The sequence below is a fragment of the Chroicocephalus ridibundus genome, chromosome 21, assembly GCF_963924245.1.
Source record: "Chroicocephalus ridibundus chromosome 21, bChrRid1.1, whole genome shotgun sequence".
Classification (NCBI taxonomy): Eukaryota; Metazoa; Chordata; class Aves; order Charadriiformes; family Laridae; genus Chroicocephalus; species Chroicocephalus ridibundus.
In genome coordinates, this window is record NC_086304.1 from 4,854,395 (window position 1) to 4,873,216 (window position 18,822).

General features: G+C 40.9%; 1 protein-coding gene across 1 annotated transcript in view; it reads right to left on the reverse strand.

The window, feature by feature from the left end:
- Positions 1-5,432: 5,432 nt before the first annotated feature.
- LOC134526017 (solute carrier family 13 member 1-like) overlaps positions 5,433-18,822 on the reverse strand; it is a 51,543-nt gene continuing 38,153 nt past the window's right edge. The window contains exons 5-9 of the mRNA XM_063357424.1: positions 13,722-13,825; positions 12,702-12,811; positions 11,877-12,038; positions 10,313-10,450; positions 5,433-10,211 (exon numbers count right to left, since the gene is read on the reverse strand). Of these exons, the coding sequence (XP_063213494.1) occupies positions 10,068-10,211; positions 10,313-10,450; positions 11,877-12,038; positions 12,702-12,811; positions 13,722-13,825 (658 nt within the window). The 3' untranslated portion in view covers positions 5,433-10,067. The remainder of the gene's footprint in view (positions 10,212-10,312; positions 10,451-11,876; positions 12,039-12,701; positions 12,812-13,721; positions 13,826-18,822) is intronic.

Below are 18,822 nucleotides of genomic sequence, written 5' to 3' on the forward strand. Positions count from 1 at the left end.
CTGTAGTGGATCACAAACAGGGCAAGATGTGCCAGGTGAGGTTTAGACTGGCCTTTAGGAAGCATTTCTTTAGCGTGAGGGTGATCAAACACTGGAACAGGCTTCCCTAAGAGGTGGTCAATGCCCCAAGCCTGTCAATGTTTAAGAGGCATTTGGACAATGCCCTTAACAGCATGCTTTAACTTTTGGCCAGCCCTGAATCAGTCAGGCAGTTGGACTAGATGATTATTGTAGGTCCCTTCCAACTGAAATAGTCTTCCCTTCCCTTCCCTTCCCTTCCCTTCCCTTCCCTTCCCTTCCCTTCCCTTCCCTTCCCTTCCCTTCCCTTCCCTTCCCTTCCCTTCCCTTCCCTTCCCTTCCCTTCCCTTCCCTTCTTCTTCTTTTCCAAAAGGAATAAAAAAAAAAATCTTCATTTTGTGATTATGAACAGAGGTGTGAAGTTTAACATAGTTATGCATAACTTTGCATTGCATTCGGAACTTGCATTCGGTGGGCCCTTATCTAGATTTATCAGGTATATCTGTCTATATTATTGGATCCACAGGAATCCTCATCTCTTTGGGCTCACCTGTGTTCAGGAGGGATGTGACCATACTGCAAAGGGTCAAAAAAAAGGACAAAAAAAGGATAAAATGTTTAGAAAATAGTTATTATAAAGTGGAAGAGAATGGAGGTAATTTATCAATGCAAAATGGTGAAATGTTGAAAAACCCACCAGTCAGACATCCTACCAAAATATTTCCTCTATCAGTTAAATACTTACACTTCACTTAAAACCTACATGGCTTTTTCCATAATTTTGCATTAATTTTTCTGGGTACCCAGGGCCTGAGGCTACTGAATTTCAAAAAGGAGCTACTGCTGGCATACACAGATAATGACATGAGCAGTACAGCTAATCAGACTCACACACAGAGTAAGGTATAGATGTCCTCTTTGCACATGCTTGATTTCTCTACCCATGACTGGCCATTGGCATCATGCCCAGGAATGTACAGGAACATCTTAGTTGTTTAGGCAAGAAAGCGGAAGTCTGACTAAGGGACGGAATGGCAGCTCTAAGTGTTAAAACCAGACAAAACCAGAGTCATTCACGAAGAACAAGGATATGATCAGTTGGTCACCACATTCTCTGGTGCTAGCTGAGACGTGACTAATTTATGTGAGAAAAATTTAGATTATATATCAGGGATTAGAATCTGTATGATGCAACTTTCTGTAACGTGCTATCCAAAGTCTACTTTGTTGAATGATTCAGTAGATGAACTTGGCATTTATCTGAATGCAGATCTCTTTTCTCATTAGCTATTAATTCCTAGCTGAAGTAATAGCAGCATTATCACCTGCAAATGCTAATATGTTACGTGGATTCAAACCATTTCATTATTTTACCACACTTCTTGCATTTACAAGTATTGTTAATACAATTTCATTACTGTCTTGGCTGTAATCAAAATTACAAAAAAAAAATATTTCCCCTTTGAATTTGTAGCAATAAGTAGCTACAAAAACATTTTGGTATTTCTGTGCTTTGAGGTCTTAGTAGCCACAGGAAAAAAGCATGAAAAAAGCCCAAACCAGTTCCTTATTCCAATCAATCTTTAGCTATTCTCACAATTAAGAAAGAAGCCAATATAATGCTGGCAATGAATTGCTTGGTCCTGCTGAGATGCATCATTTTATCCTAGGGGAGCACGTATCTTGGGAAAGAGTTCTATTTAATTTGCAACCATAATCAAGTGATGTGATTTTATTTATGTAGGAAAAGTGTATGAATTTTATTTACAAATGGATTTCAGCAGGATGTAGCTCACAGCCTTGGGTAATCACACTGAAAGGGCTTACAACTATTCTTATGAGTGAAACGAGTGGGATTTTCTATAGCTCTGATCCACTGCTAAATAGCTCCAAACTTCCATTAATGTTGTCTGTCACCAGTTTCTCAAAAGGTTTTATGCTTTCATTTGCTTTGCTAACCTAAAAGACACTCAGAATTTTGCTAAGGTCCTACACAATACAGCAGCTAGCAGTAATCACTACTATTGTTTTCTTTTAGTATTTTTTACTTTTCTGCTAACACTATCTACTTGTCAGGAAAACACTCCAGTGGCTTCAAATGAGAGATAGCTTGACATTTCTCAGATGCGGATGAGGAAGAAGACCCAAGATGTGCTTAGGGGAGACTCATTCTGGAGGCTGTTGCAGAAGCGGAATCAGGTTGAGGACGCCTCCCTGGGCTGCAAGCTGCTTGTAGTGGTATCCACTGTCGGAAAACCATCTCCAGAGCTCTCCCCAAAGCTATGCTCCCAGGTGACAGAACAAAGTAAAGTCCATGGGGAGCGGCTGGGCTAAGGGTCCAGCTAACAGCCAACTTGGGTTGTGACGCAGTTTGAGGGAGCATTATAAACAAGAGACCTGTTTCGCTGGACCAAGATCAGATGCCCACTCCCGTGCTTTGCTACCTTTGAAGGGGAATCAAAGCAGACAGGAGTTTCCATCTCCTGATGGCTAGGAGGATGTTTAGTTTTCATAGAATAATAAATTCATAGAATTGCCTAGGTTGGAAGGGACCTTTCAGATCATCTAGTCCAACCATCAACCTAACTGACAAACCATATCTCTAAGCACATGTCTACCTGTCTCTTAAATACCTCCAGGGATGGTGCCTCAACCACTTCCCTGGGCAGCCTGTTCCAATGCTAAATAACCCTTTCAGTGTAAAATTTTTTCCTAATATCCAGTCTAAACCTCCCCTGGCACAACTTGATGCCCTTTCCTCTTGTGCCATTGCCTGTTACTCGGGAGAAGAGACCGACGTCCACCCCTCTACAACCTCCTTTCAGGTAGTTGTAGAGAGTGATAAAGTCTCCTCTCAGCCTCCTTTTCTCTAGGCTAAACAACCCCAGATTAGTCCCACCATGACTGTGTAGCAGAAGGCGAAAATTCCCATGCTCCCGGCAACTTCATGTAATAGCCTTCATTGATCTTGTCAGCATCATGTGTAACACAATCCATTTTTTCCATGTGGTCTGTAAAATCATCCTGGAAGTGCAATACAACTTGAGAGTGAGGGGGTAAGTGGCTGCAGGAAGGCACTGGAAGTTTGGCTCTGATTATAAGGCTTTAGTCATAATCTACTATCATATGAAGGATGCTCCACACCTAAGAATTTCAAGAGTGGTGTTCAGAAATACCACTTGAGAGTTATTGCCTCAGTCGTGAATTCTAGAATAGCTACACTGAAAATATGCAGTGCAACCAGGAAAGGGTTAATGGCTTATTGGAATTGAAGAATTGTTCTTAATGGGTGCAAAACTCCATCTGCTTTCACAGTGTGAGCAGGGAAAATTATGGTGCTATCTATGCCATCCATTTCCTTCTCCTCTGATGCATTATAACAGCATCTAAAGAAAGAACTAGCCAGCACACGGTTTTCTCTATTATGCAAACTGAACTTTTCAAATCCATGAAGGATGTCAGCAAAAGTTGTCAGTCTTGTACACGGATCATTACCAGTTTTGAAAGGTGAGACTCAGAAATGCAGATTGTAGGTTAGCTTCTTTCTCTCTCTCTCCCCCTCCATCACTTCCTTTCCTTCTTCCCTGCTCCCTTGCCCTTCTCATTTCTTTTCTTTTTTTTTCTTTTCTTTTCTTCTTTTTTTTTTTTTATTCTTTACAATAAGAAGCAGAGTTTTGCAAGACAACATAAAAGTCTGATAAAGGACAATTGTTCAGAGAAATCATCGAGAACAGAACATGCTTTTGCCGTTTGTTATGCACTCGAGCAAGTGCTACAATAAACAAGAGACTTTCATTCTGTTTACTTCGGCTGAGCCAAACAGTAAAAATATTAAATGTTTGTGGCTTAGTTACACATGCCTGGAATGCTTATGTTGTGTAGCTTTAGTGCATACATTTATGTTTGCTTTGCTAGCTGCACTCATGGTGCGCACAGGTGAAGGTGGACATCACATAGCATGAGTTACAATGTTTGGGGCGAAGAACAGCTTATCTCAGTGATGCTCTGTGTGCTGTAAAGACTGAGCCTCTTAGGCTGACAAATCTCAGTGAATCCACTGTTACACTTACAATAAAAAGATTTTGTTTTCTTTTCACTTAAAGAAAACCACCTGTCCTGAAGATCCAACTTTTGTATTTTATCATAGGCTTTGAACTTTTTTTTCCATGCTTACTCACCCAAAGGTCTATATTCAAAGAAAAATCCACGAATCTGACTGCCTGCTTAGTCCTAGAAATATTAAATTACTCTCTCAAACTGTTCATATTGGTTCCTACTTCAGGCATCTCTGTGCCTATGTCTCTCTGTGGGGTGTGGGACCACGATCCAGCTGCAGCAAGACATTCTCACCCTCAGCTGCCCAGGGTGAAGGTCTCTCCCTGGGCCTTGGAGGGGTACCAGTGGGAGATGGCAAAAGTGTGATTCTTGTCCTAGTTGCCAGACCCAGACTTTCCCCACACAGCTGATTGCCCATGCTATGGGCTTATAGCTATCCTTTCAGGAGTCATGAATTTGTCTCTGTTGGCTACACAGAGTCTGTCAGGAGAAGAATGCGTCTTATAGCCTGGTAACAATAAGGTCTCTTTTGGGATATAAAAGCTGTGGATTCAAATCAGTCAGCATCTGAGGAGGGATCGCAAAAGAAGTGTTCATGTTTCCTGTGTTCATAGAGGATGTTGGGGGATGGAAATGGAAATCTGTAAGTGAAGGAAGCAGGTTGCACAAAAATGCCCTGTAACACTCTTGAATCAATACCTGATAATGGTTTCAGGCACATGCTTTTCATTACCATTTAATTTTGGACGGTTTGGTGTATCAGCTTGTTGGTTCTTCAGCCCTTGTGTGGTAACTAGTTTTCCCCTGTATCTTGTACAGGAGTTTTGGGAACTTAGGACAGCAATCTGAAGCCCACTCTTGGAGCCTGACACCCAAGTTTCCCCATTTTCCATAACTGAATGCAGCAGAACCCAAGGCCCTTCATCAAAGGATGGCCAAATGAAATGCTTGTAAGTGACTCTTCCTTGTGTGTCTGCTCTAGCATGCTGACCTAAAATGACGTCTCCTGACTTCAAGGGCCACTGAATCAGGTACCAGGCACTCAGGGGCTATTTTGCCCAGGTATATGCATTGCTTTCTGATTTTCTAATGAAGCACCAAGCAGTTAGAGACTGATATACTTATTCTGCTTGTAGAGGAACTTAACAGAGAGCAGAATTTCTACTTTAACTGCTTTTGAATTCTTTTAAAAATGGGCTTTTTTGTGATCCAGTAAGTTTAAATTATTCTCAGCAGGTAGTCTTATCTGCCACATATATCAGGTGTTGAGATATTACAACAATAAAAAAGGTTTAAGAAATCTCAGGCACTTTTATTGACAGATAAGCTTTCTTCACAGATGACAATTTTAGCTCTTGTTAATTTATCACTAAGTACGTGTTGGACTGTACAGCATTTGGGAAATACTTATTTTAAAAATAGTAGATCAACATTGTAAAGGAAAATTGTACAGAAATTGAACATTATGCAGGTAAAGTAGCATACAACAGCCTCCAAACACACAAGGCAAAAGTATTAAGGAATAATGCTGACAAAGACTTCAATAACTGTTAAAAACTGTACATCATCAAATCAGCTTTGCAGAGACAAAGAACTAAGATGGTAACGGAAGTTACGATTTATCACTGATAGGTGCAAAGTGATCTGCAATCTGTGCAGACCTGGCCCCTGGGAAATATCCTCAGCCTTGGGAGCTCTGGGGCAGCAGGGTGTCACCATCAGGGCAGCTGGCATCCTTCTAGGGGCTGCCAACAGCAGGGCAGGAGAAGGGGGCAGCAACAGACTTCTGTACATCTAATGGGTCGCTAGAAGCCTACCTGTCCTGCCAGCAACTGCACGTAACATACAACAGTCTTTTGATAGTTGTAATGAATATGTGAACTGGCTTGGCGTCTACACCTAGTCAAAAAGTTGTAAGGTGCAGGGCATAAAGCTTTTTTTTTCCGCTACACCGTTCCTAAGCTGCTGTGCTGCATTGCTCCTCAGCACACCCTCGGGCTATAGGCTGGTTGACTTTAAACAAGCAAGAGTCTTGCAGTAAACAAAAACAGATATTTCATTTTAAAAGTACATAAGAGGATTTGCACTGAGAGATTGATCTGACTATCTGTTTGTAGTAATAGAACAGTCACAGAAGCTTTTTCCAGGGTTCACTTGTTTTTTGGTTTCTGGTAATCTAAAAGCACATCTTCCAAAAGCAAAGCGAAAGTATATTAGATATAGCACGGCCATAGAAAAGGAGAACAATGACCTGGCACATCTTCTCTAATGAAATACATGGCAAAGGCTCCATTTAATTCAGCAGGAATGGGACCACAAATAAATAGTAAGTCATAAATATAACTTATGTACTAATACAGTAGACTAATTAGACTCAGCTGAGACAAAGAAAAACCACACCACTTTATATGAAAATTATGCATGAAGCAATTTACAAATAGTTAATGTAGTCATCATATATTAATCAACTCTTAAAATAATTACGGACACATTTCCACCATTCATCACAATACTCACAAACTCCGGACAAAGCCACGACTGTAATAGCAATGTACGAAGAGCACGTTTTCTGCTGGCTGTCAGCACGGTGCTCTGTGCCCGCAGTCAGAGCCAAATCCACCCACGGGGTACTCAGAGAGCCATCCATTTTGAAATTCTCTTTTTCCTCCATTTCAATGCTCTCAGATGAGGAAGTTCTAGCAATACTGACCTCCGCACTGCAGAGTTCTTCGTTTTGACTTAAAAGGTTCTTAAAAGCTTTAAAAATAAGTTAGCAATAATAATAACTGAGCTCAAAGATTATGTCTGACCCATTCTTTAAGCTTTTAGCAAAACAACAGGAAATAATCCTGGCGAAACCCTGCATTCCCACTACTACCAACTCCTTTATTCATAACTGATTTACTTCCAGGATAGTCTCTCAAAAACCTCGTGCTCATTAGTTTCATTTTGTTTCACTAATTTGTCACAGTATGACAGTTAAGATACTGGTCACTGAAAGTCAGTTTATAATTCTGCATTTCATTTTGATGACTAATAAATACACATGGCCCAACAGATGACCAACAAACTTTTTTTACAAATCCCTCCCTTCTCTCTTTGCATATTGTCCACTCCATACACAGATTGTAGTGAAAATAGTTTTTAAAAGTGCATCCTTCATTAAACAATTTGATTCTTCTTCCTTATTTACCAAGATACTTTATCATGTTGTCTGTCCTGAAAAAATAGTCTAGGGCAATTCTGTGGTCTGCATTATTTGAGGGTTCAGACACAATGGGCCTTTCTTATCATATTATCTACAATCCTACGAATAAGCCAAAATGTAGAGCAAATGAACGGCTGAAAATCATCCGGCACAAACTAAGCTTCAGCTTACACTGAAAACCATGTCACTTACTACAGCTGAAAACTTCTGAAGAGTTCTCTTAAATGTTGCAAAATGATTACTTTCTCCGATGAAGATATGCAGCTTGAAGAGAGAATACAGGTGTCAAAGCATGATTTCACAGAGCAAGGCATTCGTGGACCTCTGCAGACCTCAATGTCGTGTTCAAGGCTGAGGTTACAACAGCCAATTCTGTATTGTGAACATTAATAAAATGGGGCACAGCTCATAAGCAGTTAACAAATTTCCTCTACGTGAACAACAGTTGCCACATAGTTATAATACTGGTGATTCTTCGCAGAGCAGCCCAGTGGAGACTGAAAATATCACGTCCCCTGGGAGTAGTGAATGTAAGGCCACAAAGAGGTCTGTCCCCCCCTTTTTCAAGTTTCATTAAAAAAACCCCCAACAAATAGTTCTACAAATAGAAAAAATCTATCCCAAATAAAAGTAAGAAAAACGAGTCTATTCCACTAAAATGAATATATATTCATTCATTTGTTTAAAGACAAAACATTTCACCACAAAGACAGTAAAGCACTAGATAACATTACCCAGGGAAGATGTGCAGCTTAGGTCTTGGAGACTTTCAAGATGTGACTAGACAAGTCCCAGAGCAACCTGGTCTGCATTCAGTGCTAACCTTGCTTTGAGCAAGAGGTTGGATGAGATGGTCTTCTGAAATCCCTTACACTTGAAATATGCTACGACTCACTGTTTCCACTGCTCTTGAACAATCTGGACATTACTGACAGAGCTGTAAGGCGATACCTGGGAACCTTAAAGAGGTTCTCTCTTAGCTGGTTCTCCTCTCCATGCCTACAAGACCAAAAGCCCTCATAAACCATGAGCCACTTATTTCTGTCTTGCACATCCTTCTGGGAAGACACAGTACAATACAGTCCAAGACCTCCGTCTTGGATTAGCTACTTGCATAAACATTTCCCTCTAGTACCTGATGAGTTAGAGTCTTCATTTAGCCAGATGTTGCATTTCTGTAATCATAATCCTTACTGCAGGGGATCAGTTAACATTATTTGTATAGTGGCAACTCCTGATTGGCCTAGTCATGGACACAGCCCAATTCTGTCAAGCACTTTATAAAAAATACAAAAAAAAAAAAGAAAATGGAGGTAGCCATTTTAAAGAGATAGCAGCCGCAGTCAAGCTGAAAAGTGTGGTGGCATGTACAGACAGCAATTACTTACAAAAACCAATCATAATTAAGAAAAAGTGCTTCTTTAATAACTCATGGCAGCTGAATCTGCAACCGGTAGCTAAAGGAAGAAAACTACGTACATAACAATCCTACACACTGTGTTCTGGCACTATAGAAGTCATGACTGACATCTCTAAATATGCACTATCAAAAATAGATGTAAACCATCTAATCAAAAACCAAAAGACCTTTTTTGTTGTTGTTGTTAGAAAAAGTGGATAATTTACAGTAAAAGACAGATTAAGGTTTACAGTCATCACTGTGGTGCCCCAGGGGATGACCCAAGCTAAATATGTGCAGCTTTTATTCTGACTATTAACTAAATACTCTACAAATTGTCACTAGTCTTCCCAACAGATGAAAAGAACAACACTCTAGTCCTTACAGTGAAAAAAATGTAACAACGATATAAAACATCATTATTTGAAGATACCTTTGAACTCCAAACTTCCATTCTGACTACATTGCACTGTTTTGCGTCTCCAACATCAACACAGTCTAGAACCCTTAAACTGTCACCTGTCCTGTAGAGATCATGAGTCTCCTGCTGAAGATGCACTGTAGTCTTGATTGATGGATTGAGCGTCACATCTTCAGCGTGCTGTCTTGCGCTTTCAATCATCAAGGAGATATATCTCTACTTTTGGCAGAGGTACGATGGTAATTTAGTCATAGATAGATCAACCTAGATCTATCAATACATGTCTATCCAGAAAAATACTGAATGACAACAACATGTTTCAGTGAGGTCCTGGAAGGAGGTAGACTAAACATATGCCTAAGTATATATTCTCCTTCCAAATTACAAGGTGCTTAACAGATAAAGTGCTGTGTAAGTGGTCATGCTGCTCGTCTCCATTTTCTGTGCATTTTTGACAGGTACATGTTCAAGACAATCCCCTGCCTGATCTTTCGTTTGTGATCAACACCGTTTCAAAGAGCGTTTGAATCTAGAAAGCAGAAAACCATTATGTTCTTGGACAAACCCCAAATATCACCAAAGTAATAGTAAGAAAAGGTATTTGAAATAATAACATCTAAATCTCATTATTCCATTACCCTGAGAATGGGGGTAAACTGCCAGTGATAATGGCTATACACATTTATTTTTCTCTTCATAACGTGAAGAGATGAAAATTCAGACTAGCTGAACTAGATTAGAAACTTGATCTAATTTTATGATATTTAGAAAGTCTAGCACTCTTCCTGATTACACTCTCAGACTGGGTCATCAGTCTCTCGGACTGTGAAATATGTCATTTATAGTAATATGAATCCCTATTCTTGTGGCAACAAAAAGCATTTTAAGTGACTCACCATGTGCCAGTGGAAAAGAAAAGAAACAAAACCAATCCCAACCAATGCCCAGGATTATTTTTTTTTTTTTTACAGCCCAGTGGTATTTGTAGAAGAAATGTTTGGTGCCCAACTTGGGTAAGCATAGAGATCGAATATAGGCACTATCCATGTCATAATTCCCAGCATAACTACAGCAACTCCAATGATGTTAATGCCCAAACCAGCTTTCACCTAAAGGAGAAGAAAAAGAAAGCAGAAACTCACATTAAGACCCTGAGGAAAGTTTTTAAAATGCTAAAAATCCCCTTTAGGGAGTTTTGCTTAAAACTCACCATGTCCATAACAGTTAAATGACCATATGAAAATACAATGGCGTTGGCTGGGTTTGCTACAGGAAGCAGGAATGCAAAGGAAGTACACAAGGTAGCGGGTATCAAAATGAAAAGTGGGTTCACATGAATGGCTTCAGCCTGTCGCAAAATAAAAGAGAGAGAACAGCTGTCAAGGGACGTATGTGCCAAATGAAATACATAAGTACCGACTGATTATATTAACACAAGCGAACTGTGAACAGAAGTACCATTTTAAATAGTGAGAAATAGCTTTTTCTGATAACTCGTTTTTAAGATTATATCCGGGAACGCTTCAGAGGAGAAAAGGTGATTCTAATACAGAATAGCTACTGAACTTTAAACTCATGCCTGATGTTTTCTAATTGTAGTTGAGTCCATAAAGTAAGATTATTGCAAAGAGCCTGGGCATGGCACGAGCACTAAAAGCAAAACACTGCAAGAAGGATGATAAAGTTGGATTTGTATATAATACATAGGAGGGATTCAAAGAAGTGAGGACTGAGGTTTTTCTCACTTTTTTGTGAGGTTTTTCACAAAGAAGTGAGGACTGGGCTCCCCAGTTCAAGAGGGACAGGGAACTACTGGAGCAAGTCCAGCGTAGGGCAACCAAGATGATCATGGGACTGGAGCACCTCCCTTATGAGGAAAGGCTGAAAGAGCTGGGACTCTTTAGCCTGGAGAAGAGAAGGTTGAGGGGGGACCTGATTAATGTTTACAAGTATCTAAAGGGTGGGTTTAAGGAGGACGGAGCCAGGCTCTTTTCAATGGTTCCCAGTGACAGGACAAGGGGCAATGGGCACAAGCTAGAACATAGGAAGTTCCGTTCAAATACACGGAAAAACTTCTTTACAGTGAGGGTGACAGAGCACTGGAACAGGCTGCCCAGGGAGGTTGTGGAGTCCCCTTCTCTGGAGATTTTCAAGACCCGCCTGGATGCAGCCCTGAGGGATGTGCTTTAGGCAATCCTGCTCTAGCAGGGGAGTTGGAGTAGATGATCTCTAGAGGTCCCTTCCGACTCTGAAGATTCCGTGATTCCGTGATTAGTATGTGTCTAGGCTGGCCAAGAGGAAAATCTATGGACTAGAAGATGATCAGTGGGTTTTGAAGGAGAAAGAACTGGGTGTTTTGATAAAGAAGATGAGAAGAAAGGACACAACTGAGCTAAGGAGAGAAGAAATGAGAATTACATATAAAGCACATCTATTAGCCCGCTCTTCTCTTTAGTGACAGCTTGAAAGTTGCAGTGATCACCATTTTCACTGAAGATGTGGTCCTGCAGAAACACTAAGAGAGCTCGCCTTTTTAAGTGCTTTGACTATTCACAAATAGGAATAACAGCCTCAATTTTTGCATGTTAAACTTTCACCTAAATTTACTGAATTTTCAGCCTCTCTTGTAAGAAAGCCCCTGAACAACCAAGTACCCAATGCACAACACAGCACAGTAAAAAAGTGCCTGAAGTATTTTATGGAGACTTTTAAAAACTGCTTCTTTGGTGTATTATTACATGGATGATAAAGCAGGTTCTGGTTAAAATACTCACCAAGGGAGATAGTATGGGCAAAAATATCGTAATGGTAGCTGGATTGCTGGCCACTTCTGTTACTGAAGTGACAATAAGGCATGATATCAGGATAATCAGCCACAAGGGTAATGATCCTAGAGGGGTCAATTTACTTGCTACCCACTCTGAAAGTTTTGAAACCTGCATAAAGAATGTAAGAACATGATTATGTTTTACAAATCACTGAAAAGAAAATTTAATAAAGGGTATAGAACAATAATTTCCTCATCTGTTAATTATGAAGTATTTGTGTAAAGGGGAAAAATCCGAAATATTTTTCATATTCCTACCACATATTTTTAAGCATATTTTTTTAATCCAGTCATGTCTTATAAGAACCTATGCAAACTATAATGTATTTATTTATATTTGCACTTCTGACATGTGTAGAGGAGACATAATCAGAAAATTGTAATATGCATATATCAGGCTTCATAGCCCGAGTTTGGGGCCAAACCTGTTCGATTTACTGGAGTAGCCAGCAGGGCTCCACACGGGAGGTGCCTCAGTGACATGGGACATTAACCCTAAGGCTTTGGAAACAGTGTGTCTGCACAATTCTACCACTATCCGGTTCCAATTAAATAACAAACAGCAGTCATCACTGTGCATAGTCTTTGAAGACAAAATCTTTTTGTAACCCTGCTTTCTGAACGTCTTGAATATTCGTCACATTTATCATGATCAATATTGGCACAGAATAACTTGCTAAAACAACAGAATAACTGTGACTTGACTGCATGTCTGAATTGCTCCTGATGTGGGTCATGCTAATTGTTCAGTATCTTCTATAAATTGCATTACCTCACAGCCGTCTGCCAGTGCAAACCCGCCACCAACAAGAATAGCTATTTCCCAGGGCATGCATGACTGAAATTCCTTCCAAGTAATCAGTGGAGTGTAACCAAAAGCAGCTAGAGAAAAAAAAATTAAAAAAAAAAAAAACCAAACCAAAATCCCCACCAGCATTTAAAAACATACTGAAAAACATCTTCAAACAATCCCTCTGAGGAAGTACTTGGGAAATACTGGAAATATTCAAAGGCAAAATCTCATCATTATAACATGAAAAAAGTCTTTGACGTGAACAACTTGCACTTTCTGGGACAAATCCTTAACTGGTGAAAACTGTCACAGCCTGAAGACAATAGAGCCACACCGGTTTCCACCAGCGGAGCGTTGGCCCCTCTCCCCTTCTTCCCTACGTGGAAGATAGCTATGGGATATCAATGCCTTTAATTTACTCAATAAAACTGCATTATTCAGACAGATTGCTGAGCAAATGCTGTTTCACTTAGACCCATTTACGCTCCGATCTTGCATTCCCTGTGAACCCCCAGATGTCATTGATTTCAGCAGCAGAACTGAATGCACAAAGAGGACAAGTGGGAGGTACACTTCAATTAGGGTAAATCCCATTTTGAAGGGGAAAAATTAAAGGAGAATGGACTCATTTACCATGACGAATTTTATAGAGTACCTTAAATAAGCAGTAATATTTTCAACAAATAATTCCAACCCTACCCCATACAGTCCCATTCCGAGCCCATTCACTGCAGTCAATGGAAAGGTGGTTTCCACTGGCGGCAATGGGCTGCAGGCAGCAGGTTCCTGCACAGCACGAGCTCCTGCTGCTCACATTGCTTGAGCGTTGGCACTGGTTTCCAGGCCAGGGATGCTTTATATCCCAGTAAGATATTATCCTGTATTAAGATTTTAACATTAGTTTTTAACAACAATCCTCTAACAGGTGCAATAACTTATATTTATGGTTGCATCTTAGATACCTTATCGTAGTAAAATCCACACCAAAATATACTCAACTGTTTTCTCCATTTGAAGTCCTAGTCAAAGTTTTTGCTGGAATAATAAAGAACAGGACGCCTATCACTAAGGCAGTTGTTGAATCCGTAGCATAGCCTTTATACCTAAGAGAAAGGTATAATAAGATAAAATAATAAGAAAATAATAAGAAAAAAACACATAAATATATGTAGCCAGGAGCAGCGGAAAAGAGTGAGAAGGAGGATGGAGCAGCAGAAAGGAGCTGTTATGGAGTGACCACAACTCCCCCATTCCCTACCACCTGCGCCGCTTGGTGCAGTGGAAAGCGGTAAAGGAGTCAGGAGTCACGGAGTGAAGTTGAGCCTGGAAAGAAAGTGGGTGGGGGAAAGGTATTTTAATTTTTGTCTTTTTTTCTCACCATCCAACTCTGTTTTCAATTGGCATGTAAATTAAATTAATTTTCCCCACATTGAGTCTGTTTTGCCCATGATGGTAACTGGTAAGGGATCTCCCTGTCTTTATTGCTTTATTGCTTGAGTGTTGGCACTGGTTTGGCACTGGCACTCGACCCATGAGCTTTTTGACCTTATTTTCCCCCCTGTCCTGTTGAGAAGCAGGAGTGAGAGAGCGACTGGGTGGGTGTCTTGCAGACAGCCAAGGTCAATTCACCACATCTGTAGAATTAGTAGTTGCAAGCCCTCTAAATTCATAAACAAGCATCTTGAGTAAGCATGTGTCATTTTGTCACACAGAATAAGCTGGGGGAGGGGAATGTTTGGGAATAGCTGATGCTTAAACAACTAATTTTCACAGTTCAATGATAAATTTAATAACTTTAATATGCTCTGTAATAGATTCAGTCCAAAAGGCCTTAAGAGCACTGTGCATACCCACAAAGGATGATGATTTTGTAGCTAAGAGATGCAGCAGAGCTTTATTACCATCCTCCTATGGCTGTCACTACTAGGCTCACAGACACAAGTGCCATGTTTATTTTGGCCATTTCTGGTGCCTGAGAACCTGAGAACACTAAGCACTAGCGTTACTTAATCTGATCCAACAACCCTCTCACTTGTACAGATTAGCCGCAAGATCAAGTAAACTGCAAAGCTGAGCTCTAAGGCCATTTTAACACATCCATCTAAGTTACACGCTGTTAAGTGGTGACATACCCCAGTCTGTCTGATTTCAGTCAAGATGGGCATTCGAATGAATAAGAATTCTGCTGAAGAAACTTAAACCCAACATTTTCTTAAGCTTTTTTATTATTTTTATTCTATTTGCTTTAAGTTCTGTAAGTTCTATAAGTTTTCCTGAACCAATATACCCATATATTTGTCCTCTCAGCCTCATACCATATGCTTTTCTGCATATACAGCTACAGTAGGTCCAAGCATGACTTCCCAGCAGACCTTCCCAGCAGCTTAAGGTTTTGTACTAAACCAGGGTTTTTCACTGAAAGGGAAATATGTTCTCCCAGTTATATGTTACAAATGTATAACCCGGTAGACGCCTTTGCTTTAACAACATTGTTAGGTGAGATTCAAAAAACCTTAATAAGCATAGCACACCAACACCTACAACCAGCATAGTTTTAGCTAACACTGTCACAAAATGAAGCCGCCATAAAAGTTGTAGTGGGTCTCTAATATATTCTGTCTCCTGCTTCTGGTTGTCTGCTAGCACAGAAAACACTTTTAAAATACAAGTTACTACTTTGTTATGGTTTCTTAAGGCAGAGGGTTCTGCCTATATATCACATTTAGCCTAGGCCCAGATGCACTGAGTTTAAAGAGCAGAAAATCTCTTCCTCTAGGATCCTATCCTGCACTTTATTAAGACTTGCCAGGAGTTTTGGAGGAAGGCAAGATTTAGATACAGAAGCAATTCATGCTGCCACTTTCTTCTAGGCAGCTGCTTCTTCACGGGATGGTTGAGGTTGGAAGGGACCTCTGGGGTCACCTGGTTTGACCACCCCTGCCCAAGCAGAGTCACCCAGAGCCAGTTGCCCAGGACCAGACAGCTTTTGAATATCTCCAAGGATGGAGATTCCACAACCTCTCTGAGCAACGTGTGCAAGTGGTCAGTCACCCTCACAAGTAAAAGGCGTTTTCTGATGTTCAGGAGGAACCCCCTGTGTTTCAGTTTGTGCCTATTGACTTTTGTACTGTCACTGGGCACCACTGAGAAGAGCCTCCTCCCTCCTCTTTGCACCCTCCCACATATTTTTAAAAGTTGACAAGACACCCCCACAGCTTTCCCTTCTCCAGGCTAAACAGTCCCAGCTCGCTCAGCCCCTCCTCATAGGAGACATGCTCCAGCCCCTTAATCATCTTTGTGGCCCCTTGTGGGACTTGACTCTCTTTAGTATATCCATGTCTTGTACTGGGGAGCCCAGAACTGGGGGCAGCACTCCACGTGTGGCCTCACCAGTGATGAGCAGAGGGGAAGGATCACCTGCCTTAACCTGCTGGCAACACTCTTCCTAACACAGCCCAGGGTACCATTTACTTTCTTTGCAGCCAGAGCACATTGCCGGCTCATGTTCAACTTGGTGTCCACCAGGACCCCCAGGTCCTTTTCCAACAAGCTGCTTTCCAACTGGGTGGCCCCCAGTGTGTACTGGTGCCTGGGGCTGTTCCTCCCCAGGTGCTGGACTTTGCGCTTCCCCTTGTTCAACTGGGGAGCTGCAATTTTTTGCTCTGTAAAACTTAGCATTCCTGATGCAAAACACCATCCTCGGAAAACCTGCTCCGGACAGACCCAACATCCTACTATTATGAAGGCACACATGGCACCATTCCAAAAAGAAACTTTTCAATCCTTGTCATATTTTGAGATAAACATTTTTCAAAGTCCATTTATCCAAGCTGTAATACAATTGCATATACAACATCTACCTGCTTATCCCACTGCAAATCTGATTGTCCTATGAGGAAGCAAAAAAAAGCAGTTAAGGAGATCTCACAATGACTCCAACTGAGATCGTTGCAGAGAACTGTGGGCAAAAGTACCTAGTGGCCTTTTATTGGAAGTAGAGAAAGGAATAAACCAGTCAGAAAAAAAGAAAGAATATACTCAGGCAGTAATCTGAGGAAGCGTGAGGGAAGCCCACCTTGCACACATCAGTTGTTACCAGCTGCAGCTCGGTGTTGAACTTTGCAGTTTTTATGAGGTTCATAAAGTCCTGGCCAAAGGCCAACTTCAAACTCCTCTAATTGAAGCTAATACCCTACAGCCTGGAATCGGGCCAGGACATGGAAGGAAACTGCTGTAACAGAAATGATGTGTGATCCTCTGCTGTCAACAGACGGGGAGGAAACAGGCGGTTTTACCCTGTGCTGCTCTCTGGAGTGTTATACAACATTTATGAAAACATCCTGCTGCCTGCCTCCAGAGGGAGGTAACAGGGGCTCAGGGCAGGACAGTAAAGGATTAGTCTTTAATAGATTCACAAATTTTTCTTAAGAAAAATTGACAGGTAAAGGTAATGTAAGTTTGGAAGGCATCTGATAATGCTGCTTAAAAATGAGCTCTACTCAATACTAACAGAGCACAAATGTGGATTAAAAGTTGGCCAACATTCCGAAAAGTAACCCTTAAAGAGCAGGGAGGTATATTGGTATTATATTTAATATTGGTATTGAATACCAGTATTTCTGCTGGGATTTCAAAAAAACCCAGTGTCTGTATTTTAAAGGGATATTCAGTAACTTGTGAGGATGCAAACAAGAGGCTGAGAATATGAACATGGGTGGTGAGAGTGGTGAGAATTTGTCTTTTGAAGCAAAACTTTGAGCATTCCATTTTGTTTGTCAAAACAAAGCTTATAACGGGATATAATCAAACCAGATAAGCGTATCTTTAAAGTACCTATCATCACAGAAAAGTTTTAAATCCAGCGGGAAAGACAGATGGCTGGAAGATATACAAGGTGTGAGTTTGTCTTGTTTAGTTTGGCAACCGAGATGATTATCCACCAGGACAGACTATCAAGGAAAGGGCTAAATTCCAAAATCTGAGGAAACTGTGCTTTGACACCCTGAAATCAAGCCTGGTTGCTTTCTGGGTACTCATGTTCTAATAAAATAAATCTGTGCCAGGATTAACACAGAATAACGTAGCTCTTGTGATCTTCAGCATGTTAGAATAAATGCTCTGAGGGTCCTGCCTGGTTTAAGACGCTAGGAGTGGTGTGAATCATACCTAATAGAACCCATTCACCAGCCATGGAAGGCCTCAAGTTTACTTATAGCTCTGACGTTGCAGCTTTTCCTAAGAACAGAGCTCATCTGCGCAGGTGACAGAACTTCCCTAAGGCTGGCTTGAGACTGGGGGATATGGTCCTGTGCAAAATAAGTACTATCAGGTTTCTGATAAGTAATCGGATTTCTACGGATGGAGAATATTTCCTTACAGTTGTTTCCTCTAACATAAACATAAGGAAGTTGTGCACATGCCTATCGGTGTACGTAAATCCAAAACACGGAACGATTTTGTACGCAGAGGCATCAGGGAACACGTGCATAAGAGATATAAGCCACAGTTCACGCACTGCTAGAAGCCGCTTGGAGATCACGGTGATGAGTGCAATGTAACCATTGACAGAACCACAGTTCTTGGGATTTGAGTTCTTCTTCTCATTTGCTTCCTTGTTTTCTTTAAAGATGGCTTGCTCCCAGCCGTACCTGTGCTGGCTCCTTGCCCCACTCGTGTATCTTGGCTGAGAAGTTTTCTGTTGCTCAGGAAAGCAAAAACCCAACTGCCTGGTTTTATGCCAATTAACGCAATTGATTGATAAATTAAAGCTATCTAGAAATAGGCAAGGTCTGAATAGTAAGAAATGCTTTCTCTCTCCTTAAAGGTTTTACTAGGCAGTAACACAAGCTTTGTTTCTCTTCAGGTTACCTCACCCAAATTATAACGTGATTCAGCCTAATGTGACATGACACGTGCTTGCATTCCCTTCCAAGGAAAACATTCGAGGGCATCCACAGAGTAACATCCCTGTGCAGAACCTGTAACCACACTTATTATGAGAATATTCTGCTTTTCCCTGCCAGTGAACAAAATCCTCAGACAACAGCAAACAGACAACTTAACATAAAAAAATGGGGATCTCTGGACTGAAATAATCCAT